Consider the following 12,564-nt stretch of genomic DNA (forward strand, 5'->3'; position numbering starts at 1 on the left):
GTACATGGTTTTAATCTTATTTGTTCTTTGTAATTAAAGTCCTTCAATAAATAAATAACCCTCAATATCTGATGCTTTTGGATCAAAAATCATAAATTTAGTTTTACTAATAATTAAGTCCAACCCGTTAATATCAAACCATTTTTTAAACTTCCTAATTTTGTTCTCTACAACTTCTAAGACATGTTTTATATTTTCCCAGGGTAAAATAAGGTGTCATCTGCAAATAATATACACTTGAGTAAATATGACACTGACACAATATCATTCACATAAATAAGAAAAAGTAAAGGTCCAAGGACTGACCCTTGGGGCACCCCACAGCTGATATTAGAAACTTCTGATGTTTTATTATTCATTTGGACAAACTGTTTCCTGTCTTTTAAATAACACCCCTCTTATAGCATATTTGTACATTTTATCTATTATTTTCTTTAGATTTATTGTGTCAAAGGCTTTTTGAAGATCTGCAAAAACACTGACAAGGTAATGTCTATTTTTAATGGCATTTGAAATTTCCTTCATTAAATCCATCATTGCTGTGGATGTTGATTGATTGGACCAGAAACCGTATAGGCAATTACTCAGCACATTATTATCACAATATATTGCAATATTCTACCCAGTTAATATCAAAATTAAATGTAGAGATGAAAATCAAGTTGCTGTATATGTTCATCGGATGATATAATATTGATCAGTCAATGGACAAATTGAGTCAAAACTATTTGCTTCAAAACATCCTATTTATTATTTATTACTAGTGTTTTTGCACATTTTCACTGAAAATAAAGTTGAAACACATTGAAAGCATTGTAACCAACACATTGACCTGAAAAGTATGAGGAAAATAAAGTGCAATATATATATATATATATATATATATATATATATATATATATATATATATATATATATATATATATACTATATATAATTTTTATTATTTTTAAATCGATTTAAAATCGACACCCAAAAATCGCAATATATCGTGAAATAAATTTTTTTTTTTTCATACCCCTACAGCACATTGTATTTTATTTATCTATGAATTTGTTCACATTAAGAAATGATAAGAGATCTTTTATTCTAGCCTCTAATGTAGGCCTGATGTATAGTTTGGTAGTGAAACAGTGCATGTGCCCACACACATACAATAAAACAACAGGAGACATGTCATGTATGTGCCATGGGAACACCACCCATGTCCTGCACTATGTGCTCCACTCAACCCCCACAGATTCAATCAAAGACCCTCTATGAAGAGGTGGAAATGTAAAATCAGACTGTATCGCTATGTCACTAGTGTAGGTGTTAGCGAGCTTGATGCTAAAGCCACTGCTGTGAGATTCAATTGGCGATTGTTAGTGGGAAACAGAGACGTGGTCAGGACGAGAGAGCACAAACTAACGCACATCCTTAGCTGTAAAGTGCTCAGCATAATGTGGCCTCTGTTTTCATGGACAGCAGTCAGACAATGCAAGGAAACTGAATCATTTGTATAATATGACCTATATTTAGCACTCGCACTTTAAATGTAGATTAGGGGTGTCAAACTCATTATAGTTCAGGGGCCAAACATGGACTAGTTTGAGCGTAAGTGGGCCACAGATTTTAGATGGCAAAAAGAGAAAAATCTACATTAATGCCCTGGTTTGCACTTCATGTATAAATGTTATATACTGTAAATGAAAAAGTATGCGAGTACATTAGTCCCTGATGGATCTCCACTTAAATTTCCCTGATTTGAGGAATTTGAGGACATTTTAAAGAAAATTGGCCAGATTTTGGAAAGATTGAGAGCAAATATTGTGAATTTTAAATGAATTTATGTATTTGGAGGGTCTGAGATAACTACAACTGATTTGATAGGTAATTTAGAAAATGTTTCACTTTTTACTTCATCATTTTTACGTTCTCGAGCGGGCCGAATTTGATGCACTAAAGCAGGAGTGTCAAACATACTTTAGTCCGGGGGCCAAATACGGACCAGTTTGATCTTGAGTGGGCCGCAGATTTTAGGTCTGTAAAAAAAAAAAATTCTAACATCACTGTGCCCAAGCTCTCAATATCAATTACATTTTTTGTCACCAATTTTTGTGTAATTTAGAGGATTTTTTGTAGAAGATTTGTGGAAAAACTGAGTTATTTCATCAATATGCAGTTAAAAATGACTGCGTTAATGTGATATCTACAACTGGATTAATTGGTAATTCATTTCATGTTTTCTCTGTCATTTTCACTGTCTCCTGTGGGCCGAATTTCAAGCTTTAAAGGGCCGAATTTGACCCCCGGGCCTTGAGTTTGACACATGCTTTATAATTATTTGACTTCTAAATGATGCATTGCAAAAGGTAGATGTTTACATATAAGTCGTGTAATATTATTGAAAGTATTCATTGTTTATGTTGCTTTGTCTAGAAACTAATACACTTTTTATTTAATACAGTCACAAATGCTGAACTACTGTTAATTTTTTAGCATTTTTTGAAAGGTTACAACATATTAGTCTCATCATATTAATGCTGTTATGGTGGAAATCAGTGACATTTCAGCTGTTATAAACAAGTTCTCAACTTAAGGGTCAGGACCCAAAAGTGGGTCGTCTGCATTTGCGTGGACAAAATTAATAAATAATTATGTTCTGCTTTTGTTATGAAAGGTGCATATTCTACAACTGAGTGTAGACTGTTCACAAATAAATATTTTCCAAAGCACAAGTTTTTAATTGTATATATTAATAATCATATTATAGATGTTTAATTTTCTCTTGTAATTTGAAATTACTTTTTAAGGTAAACTTTTCCAACGTTGGAATAAAAATTATTGCCAAACGTGTTTTTCAAAATTTTGCAGTTCTTCAGTTCATTGAAGTAAAAATGGAATCAATCTCCTCTTGCATGATTGCCTGCAAGATTCAAACTGCACCAACTTTGCTCTGTATTATATCAGATTCAAACTAACACAAACTTTTCTCAGTACAAGTTTGAGAATTTAATAATTTTTGTGGGTTGTGGTGTCATCAAAGATGTTTTTTTGGGGTACCTAACCCAAGCCAATCGAGGTGAGAACCTCTGATTTTCACTGACTGTGCGCCATCTACCGGTCAGAACAGCTCACTGCAATACACCAAATAACCATGTATGAATTGAATATACCTTTATTATTGATCCCTCAGAGGGGAAATTCACAAAGTGTAAGAACACAATAAATACCAATATAGGATATTATTGCAAATATACCACTGTGGGGCAGACATAAATTAGAAAAATAAATAAATAAAAACACAACAAATGTGCAAACGAAAAATGAAGGAATATGGGAGTGTTGAAAAGTTAGTGAATGTTTGATGTTATATTGTACAAACAATATAGTATATTGTACAAACATGATATTATATTGTTCAAAGAAATTATAGTACAAACAATATCATTGTACAATTATGTTATATTGTTTGTACAATATAATTATATTATAGTGATCCAAAAAACATTTCCCCCTGTGGCAGCGCTACGCTTCCGTCCATTTTTGATGATAATTGTACAAACAATCTAGTATATTGTACAAAAACATATATTGTACAAACATATTTTACATTTATGTTGTACAAAAAAAATATTTATATTTTACAATACATTTTGTACAATGGTCAAACATACTCATATTGTAGGAACAATATAATTGAACAAACGTGATATTATATTGTACAAACAATATAATTATATTGTACAGACGTGGTATTATATTGTTTGAACAATATTATTATATCATAGTGATCCAAAATACATTTCCTACTGTGGCAGCTCTAAGCTTCCGTACATTTTTGATATTTTAAACATCAATATATATATTTTTTATTTTTAAACTCATGCTTTTGTTGTCTTTCTTTAGGAGGAAGTGGGGGGCGTTCAACAATCTCCTTTTTGATTGGTTCAATTCGGACTGCTTCTGTTCTATCCAATCAGAACGCCTGAATCTCGTGGGTCAGCTTGTAAAAGAAAAACAGCTGTTTTTACAAGCTACAGCAGAGCAAACGCTTCTAACTAATGCTAATGTCGGTAAGTACCGGTACCGCATTATTATCGTACATTTAATACAGTCGGTGTGTGTGCGCGGAGCGTCGTTGCTAATAAACACAAACACACTGCGGTAAAGCTAGTGAGGTGTAGCTGCAGGTTAGCATCGCTGCTAGCCGTTGTGTTGTCATCGCTGTGATGGCTGAAAACAGCTGATTTCCGTCCGTGTCTACACTGTACGTGCAGTTCTACAGCTGTCGATGTGTGTGCGTGTTTCATGGTTTGAGACTTTTACACGATGTAAACCTGTTGACCTTAGTGTATGTGTGTGTGTGTGTGTGTGTGAGAGAGAGAGCTGGTAGCTTGTGTGTGTGTGTGACGTGAGGACGTGTTGTGAGCTCAGTTAGCAATGGTGAACGGACTAACCTGGGAAACGGAAGCATGTGACTGCACCACCACATCAGCACATTTATCACGCCTAGAATGGACCAATAATGCACTTTTTTTTATCACCTGTTAACCACTAATTAAAAACGTAAATAGCGTATTTATGGTAACTTTGTCTAAAATAAAGACCCTTCATGTGAATGTTCTGTATTTATGGCTTATCTTTCTGTAAACACAATATCAGTATGTCATTTTTACTCTGTTTACATAAACTGATTATTACACGGATTACATTATATTAATACAAAATGTTATTATTTTTTCTCGCTGTCAACTCTTTGTAGTGTCCCTTTTTAGTAATAAAAATATTATTAATACTATTACTATTATTAATAATATTACATATTATTATTATTATTCATCAATACAGTTGAATAATCAACTGTAGCTGATGCCTGTTCATGTGGATTTGTTGGATATTTTCTTGATAATTTTATTTTATTGTTGTAATTTGTGCTATATAAATAAAGTTGAATTTAAAGAAAAGTTATGGAAATAAGGTCAACCATTATCAATAAAGCAACCGAAAAAAGCAATACTAATTAATTAGTTATCAATCAAGGAATATAATTAATACACATAATTATTCAATAATACAGATGAATGACCAATTGTAGCTGATACATGTTTATGTGGATTTGTAGTTTTTTCCCCTAAGAATTTTATATTTTGATGAGCGCATCGAGATGACTATTGTTGTAATTTGCGCTATATAAATAAGCTGAATAGAATTTTAAAAAAAACCAAAAAAAAAACCAACAATGGGCCAATCATGACCAAAAAAGCAACCGACTATTGAGTTACAATTGCTTTTAAGTGTATTATGAACAAAACCTGACTAGTGTAAATAAGGCTGTCAAAATCTATTAAAATAAAACTTGTAATTCTGAACCAAAATTGTTTGTATTAAAAGCCTATCTAATATTATCTTTTATTATCAACAACTGTATATGAAAGTCTATAGAAGCTTCAAATTTGATCAAACAAGATGCCAAGTTCAGATTTAAGTCTGAAAGAACATCTAAAGTTCCTGACATTCAAAAATATTTCCCTTTCCCTCTTTTTATCTTGGAATAATTTTGAATCAGTTCAATACTTTCTGTTTGTGAAAAAGATTAATGCATGCAACTTATGTCACGTTTTTACAGACAATTATCGTAACATTTTAATAACTGCAGAAATTCTGTTTGACAGACGGCCATAAATAGCGCGCCACATGATGGAGGACTCTTCTTCTCATTTGTACATCACTGAGTGTGAGGACTTCAAAACGGAAGAAGAGGACGTATGTGAAAAGGGAATCAACATGCTCACATCTCCGTGCTAAGCTCTTATAAAAAACCCATCACAACGAATATACTGTGACAGACTGTGTCGCTGTAAGCCGCCAGCATTGGGAGCGGAATTTCACTTTCAAAACAAGACTTGGAAGGACACGTGCACGACCACGCTTTTGGCGAATGATAAAACAAAAACCCAATCATTAGAGGCATTATGTCTTATGGTTCAAATAGAAGCCAGAAGCAGTGTGAAAAGATGAAGCCCTGTTATTTTGAAGGTTCAGTCGCGCAGCTTCACTCTTCATCTTCCCCAGGCTCAAACTCTTCTATTTCACAAGCAGGACATCATGAGCATGAGGTTCACGAGGACCACCTGCGTCCATTACATGAGGAGAATCTTCAAAAAGTAGTTGGTGAACCATCTCCACAACAAATGCAGTTCAGTGACGATACATCACCACGTGTTGATATGGAACACGGTAAGCAGTATATGCTTGATATTTCAAGTGATATTTCTGAGAATCTCAGCTTCTATATTGATGGAAAGATTGTGTCGACAAGTACAGTGAGTAGCTGTGAAGCAGTTGAGGTTAATCCTGGCTCTTCTGCTTTAGTGGGACTGGATGCCCTAATGTTGGATCCTGCTCAGATCAGCCAGGTGTTCAATACAGATTCTGCAATAGGCAAAGAAATCCCGGGTCAATCTCTCATCAAGAGAAGAACAGCAACCCCTCCTCTCCTGCCACAAATTAAAACGGAGCTGGAATCCGAGGTGGTCGTCTCGTCATCGGCCTCGGGGCTTGCGTCGTCTCTAATTGAAAACCGTCTTCCTCAGAATACAGAGTCTGTGGTGGTGCAGAAGGAGAGAACCGTGTTTTTGTCTCCGAAGCTGAAGCAACTCCTGGAGAAGCAGGACGGCCTCAAGCCAACACTCGCCCTCCTCTCTGAGAGCCAGACTCAGTGCTCCCCTGTTTCTCTGTCCGTCCTCCCCCATGGAGCGGCAAGGTTCAAGAGAAGAACTGGTTCTCCACAACACAACACATCATCTAATGACAGACCACCAACTCTAGATTCAGGAGAATTTGATATTTCGATGGAGCATCAACAAAACTCCCCTGAGAGCGAGGATGATGTAATGATCTCTGTGGTGGAGCCAATGGTGAAGCCTGTTTTGACGGAGAACTGGCCTCAGGTCGTAGGAGGAAACCCCTGTAACCAGCAACCGTTGGATCTTTCCAACACCTTTAAAAGAAGTGAAGATTTAGATTCAGACGATGCCGCGTTGGATTTGAGCTTTCAGAAAACTTCCTTGATTGCGCCTGAACTTACAGATTTGAACCATTTGGAGTTGGGTACACATTTGATGGAGAAGGCGTTGTTACAATGTGCCAATGAGTCAAACTTAAGTCTAGTGAGTCCTGGAGCTTCTTTGTTGACGGACCTTACCATCGTCACTGGGTCAGACCTCGTATCCCCAGTGGATCCTGGTGCCAGTGGCCTTGTTTATGGACTTACCCTCCCTAACAGTGCTCTGACTCCAGCATCGGCTGCTCTGACTCCGTTAGCTTTGACGCCAGCCTCAACGTGCACAATAGCATTTGCTTCTTCAGCTCCACACACCATGCTTCCCACTACACCTTCATTAATCACAGTTCTAGCATCACCAACCCAGCCGCCGCTACTGTCTTGCTCCAGTGCTACAAGCCAGCCAATCCAGGTGTTGGCCCCTGGTTTATCATCCGAGCCAATGGTAATTTGCACAAACAATGTATTGAGTTCATCAGATTGTGATTTGGCGAATACATTCGCAGCTTCGAATCCTGCAAACCTCATAGCTCTCGAGCCATCTTTGAATCTACCCAGCCATGTTTTTCTCTCTGATCCAATTACTCTCAATCCACCCATACTGGAGTCTGCCTCAATGTCAGAGGCCCCATTCACACCCACTGTAACTCTAAGTGATCCTCTTTTCAACTCCTACAACATTGCTAGTAACACAGTGTTGATAGAGTGCACGATTGCTCTTGAGGCACCAGGGAGTTCAGTTCCTGCTTCCATTGCTTTACAACATAATACTTCTGAATCTCCAGCACAGACTCAGATGCAGGTCAGTCACATTGAACAGCAACACATCATGTCAGTCACCAGCCCTCAAACTGTAGATCCAACTGTTCTGGTGTCTTCCACCGCTGAACCAGTTACCATGTCCTCCTCCACTGCAGAAGTTTCTGAAAGTGGCACAGTTTGCAAGTCAAGTACCAGTTCTGACCCAGAGCCTGTTGATAATTCAAAACCTCTACCCATAAAAGTAGAAGAAGCTCCTAATGATTCTGTTTGCTTGTCTGAAACCTCGTCCCCTCCCTTTGAGGAGGAGGAAGAACCTATAAACAAGACGGCACCTGATACACAACAGCAAGCATTCACCAAGAATTTCATCTGCAATGTGTGTGATAAGCTTTTCCATTCAATGAAGGAGCTGGGCGATCACATTGGCGACCACTCTGACGAATGGCCCTACAAATGTGAATTCTGCATGCTGCTCTTCTGCAAACCCTGCGCTCTGCTGGAACATCGGTCAAACCTGCACGGCGTGGGAAAGACTTATGTTTGTCAGGCATGCACGAAAGAATTTGTCTATCTTTGCAATCTGAAACAGCATCAGGAAGAGCTGCATCCTGGCCAACAGTGCACCTACAGCGAGGAAGAAAAAGGCAAACTTAGACCTCAAAACTACAACAATTCAACCAAAGTCAGCGCTGACACTTTGGTTTCTAAAGCTCCGGAAGAGAGAGAGTTGAAAAAGGAAGACGGGGAAGTTGATGTGGCTGCCGAGGAGCTGTTCACAACAATTAAAGTGATGGCCTCAGACATAGGCAAAACCAAGGGGCCTGATGTCCGTCTGGGTATTAACCAACACTATCCTAGCTTCAAACCGCCTCCTTTTCCCTATCATAACAGATCTCCTGCTGGCTTTGTGGCTTCCGCCACCAACTTCACCACTCACAACATCCCACAGACCTTCAGCACCGCTATCCGATGCACCAAGTGTGGGAAAAGTTTTGACAACATGCCAGAGCTCCATAAGCACATTTTGGTTTGTGCTAATGCTAGCGATAAAAGGCGCTACACACCCAGGAAAAATCCCATCCCTCTGCGCCACTTTGCTAAAGCTCAGAACGGAGTGTTGTTGTCTACAAACCCTGCGAATGGTTTCAACACATCCATCAAAATTAAAGTAAGTCAGTCGAACCGATCTGAAGCTCATCAGGAAGCATCCATTAGATACAGAGTGAGCAGAAAGAAGAAAAAACTGGTTCAAAGGGTCATGCCACAAAGGCTCAAATCAGCTTCGTCCTCAACTAAAGTCAAAGTGAGTGAGCAGCAGGACATATTTGTGTGTCCGCACTGTCGTAGAGAGTTCACCAGAGGTCGCAGCAGAACCAAACACATGGCCGTGTGTCACAAGAAGCCCAGAGAGGTAAAAAGAAGGAAACCGGGAATGGTGTCTGTGACGAAGGAAAACGACCGACACTTCCACAGAGGAGCTAAAGGCAAACGGCCTTCATCTCCTCAACACAAGACCAGACTCCAGACATCGGGCTCTGCTAAGAGGCCCTCATCTATCCTTCCACAGCAAACCACCTTTTCCAGTAAGAGGTGTAAAATCCTCATCAAAGAAAGCCCTCAGCCTAAACAGGAGACGGACACTCTGAGTGAACTCCCCATTGTTTGCACTTTCAATCCAGCCATGCATCAGTATCGCAGGACGCAGCATAACAAAGGGGCTCCTGTTAAATTCACTGCAATGAAAGCACAGAGGGATCAGCAGACACACACCCGTGAGGATGCAAGTGACGCAGAGCACAGTGTTTGATGGCTACAGGTGCGTGTGTTGTTACCACAGATAAATATGCACAATACCAAATTAATGTGTGCAACAGCCAGGGTTGGGGTCAATTATAATTGTAATTGGATAATTGATAATTACAATTATGGCATAATTATAATTGTCATTTTAAAAAGTTGTTGCTATTGTAATTACATTGTAATTCGGTAATTGATCATTACAATTATGGCATAATTATAATTGCTTTTTTGAAAGGTTGTCGCTATTGTAATTGAGTTCAGATAATTGACTTTGTAATTACAATTGCCATGAAAATTCTGTAAAAATGGTCAATTATAATTCAATGCTAAACTGGGGAACCATGTTACAGTTCTATGTACAGTTCTACACATATGTAGAATTATTAAAATATGTTTCATATCACATTTTACCATTTAAAGAAAATTGAAATTGAGGGGTATAATGATACATAAAAAAGGCTCAGACGCCCCCACCATAAATATTAAAACCTATATTTTTATTGATTAGGAAGCCTAACAAGGTAATCAATAGATAGGAAATAAAATAGATGATAGATATGTTTTTTTTGTGTATTTTACAGCTGATTTAGGACCAGTTATCAAAAGAGATGCTAACATCAGAGGAAGCTAAACTTTTATTTGGTTATTTATTTCAGGCTCAGTAATTGTGATTAATTGCAATTTCACGTTAGTTATTGAGAATGTAATTGTAGTTAACTTTTGGGAATAAAAAATAATTAATTTAATTGGAAAAAATTTTGGTCATTGTAATTGAACTGTAATTAAACATGGATGATTGAAAACGTAATTGTAACTGAAAAATGTAATTGACACCAATGCTGGTTTACATTTTTTTTAATTATAAAGTGTGGGAAAGCATCAATCTAATTACGATTACGACAGGAACATATTTTTAAAATTACAATTATTATTACGCCATCATTTTAATTAATTATCAATTACGCAAATGACGTAATTGACTCCAACCCTGATTGTAATTGAATTGTAATCGGAAAACACTGATGGTCACCTTAATTGTAGTTGAATATGGATAATTGAAAATGCAATTGTCACTGAAAAATGTAATTGACTCCAACCCTGGCGACATCACATCATGTGTCTGTTTCCATTGTTCCAGGACTCTGCTGGTGGAGTTCTTCTAAGCTGTGGTCGTAGTCTAAACCCAGTGGACTGTAGGCTTCCTATGCTGTAATCTAACCAGCGCAGTCCAGGATTGGTTAAACAAACAGGAGTGCATGTGTGGGTAAAGCAGCTCTTCATCGTTTAGTGGCTCTTCATTGTTTCATGAACTCGGCAACATGGATTTGCACTTGAATTTAATGGGACTTCTACTGGTTCTGTGAGCTGAAGGTTTGACGGAGGGTTGGATAGCGGAGGCTGCAGGTGCCTCTGGTTTTTCAGCATGTTTGCACTTTTCTCTTATCTGTTGTTTGTGGCCTTTAGACTCCAACACTTACTGCATGTCCTCTGTGAGTCACTACTACAGCCGTCTTCATTCAGATTGGACTGAGTTGATGTAGTAGAGGTGGGTTCCTCAAGGTGCGTTTACACTGAACGCGACTTCAGCGACTACAGTCGATGAAATCGCCCGTGATGATTCGCTTGAACGTTGTCGCGCTTTTTGGTTGCTTCATCGCTCCAGTGATGTGACGACCGAGAAACAATACGAATAGTGTGTGTCTGCAGAGTGGGAGACCGCACTGAGAGGGCTGTACACTTCTTCTACGGCTGTACGTTAACAGCACTTATCATAGACGGCACCACTTGTACCTTCGGTTTAAATTAGACTGGTGGCCCGGGGGGCCACATTCGGCCCTCTGTCTAATTTTATGTGGCCCCCTTAGTAAATGTACAAAATGACAGAAAAATACACTGAACAAGAATACATAAAAAAATCCCACAAAGAATTACAACATTGCAGAAAAATACAGTAAAACACAGAAAATATTCAAAAACACACAAAACTACTACAAAAATGAACAAAACGACAACAGTGATACACAAAATTACTCAGAAAAATATACAAAATGACAGAAAAGGACAACAAAAGTGCACCACAAGAGAAGAAAAACAAGAAAAATGACTCTGCAAACCCACAGCACTAACAAACAAGCAAAACAACAACAGAAATAGACATAAATTACTCCAATAAATGCAAAATGACAGCACAAATACACAATATGACTCCAAAAAACATGTATTTTACAGGAAAAATACACTAAAGGACAACAGAAATACACAACAAGCAAGACAACAACAAACATACACTCTAATAAATAAAACATTGGGTCAACAAAAAAAAACATGTTAACAGTTTCCACTAGAATTTTTAAGTTGAGCCAACTGCTGGCAGAATTACATTGATTCAAAGCAATATTTTAAGTATGGTGAAATAGCTTTTTGGTCACAATAAAACAAATTTTTAAGTAACAGGAACTTAAAAATTGTCAACATGAATGCAAGTATTTAAGTTGATCCAACATTATATTTTAAATGGACTTGGTAAATGGACTTTTATATAGCGCTTTATCACCACACTGAAGCAGTCTCAAAGCGCTTTACATATCAGCTCATTCACCCAATCACTCTCACATTCACACACCAGTGGGACAGGACTGCCATGCAAGGCACTAGTCAACCACTGGGAGCAACTTAGGGTTCAGTGTCTTGCTCAAGGACACTTCGACACATAGTCAGGTACTGGGATCGAACCCCAAACCTCTCGATCAGAAGACAACCCACTACCACCTGAGCCACGGTCGCCCCTAAGTATTAATTATGGTGAAGTAGCTTTTTGGTCACAATAGTGACGATTAGCATAACGATTTGCGTTAGTCTCGTGGCTAACAACATTAGCGATCTTTTTAACATTTTAAGCCCACTACAATGGTCTGTACCACTGTAACGTTAGGGTGAAACGCTCCATAACAAGA

At 37.8% G+C, this 12,564-nt stretch overlaps 1 protein-coding gene across 1 annotated transcript; it reads left to right on the forward strand.

Annotated features, from left to right (window-relative positions):
- The first annotated feature begins 3,969 nt into the window (after nt 1–3,969).
- On the forward strand, nt 3,970–11,538 carry prdm2a (PR domain containing 2, with ZNF domain a). The gene is made up of 3 exons (XM_028453873.1): nt 3,970–4,058; nt 5,658–9,626; nt 10,749–11,538. The coding sequence occupies exon 2, from the start codon at nt 5,958–5,960 to the stop codon at nt 9,615–9,617; it is 3,660 nt and encodes a 1,219-aa protein (XP_028309674.1). The 5' UTR covers nt 3,970–4,058; nt 5,658–5,957; the 3' UTR covers nt 9,618–9,626; nt 10,749–11,538.
- The last annotated feature ends 1,026 nt before the right edge of the window (nt 11,539–12,564 follow it).

This window comes from Gouania willdenowi, chromosome 7, assembly GCF_900634775.1.
Source record: "Gouania willdenowi chromosome 7, fGouWil2.1, whole genome shotgun sequence".
Lineage (NCBI taxonomy): Eukaryota > Metazoa > Chordata > Actinopteri > Blenniiformes > Gobiesocidae > Gouania > Gouania willdenowi.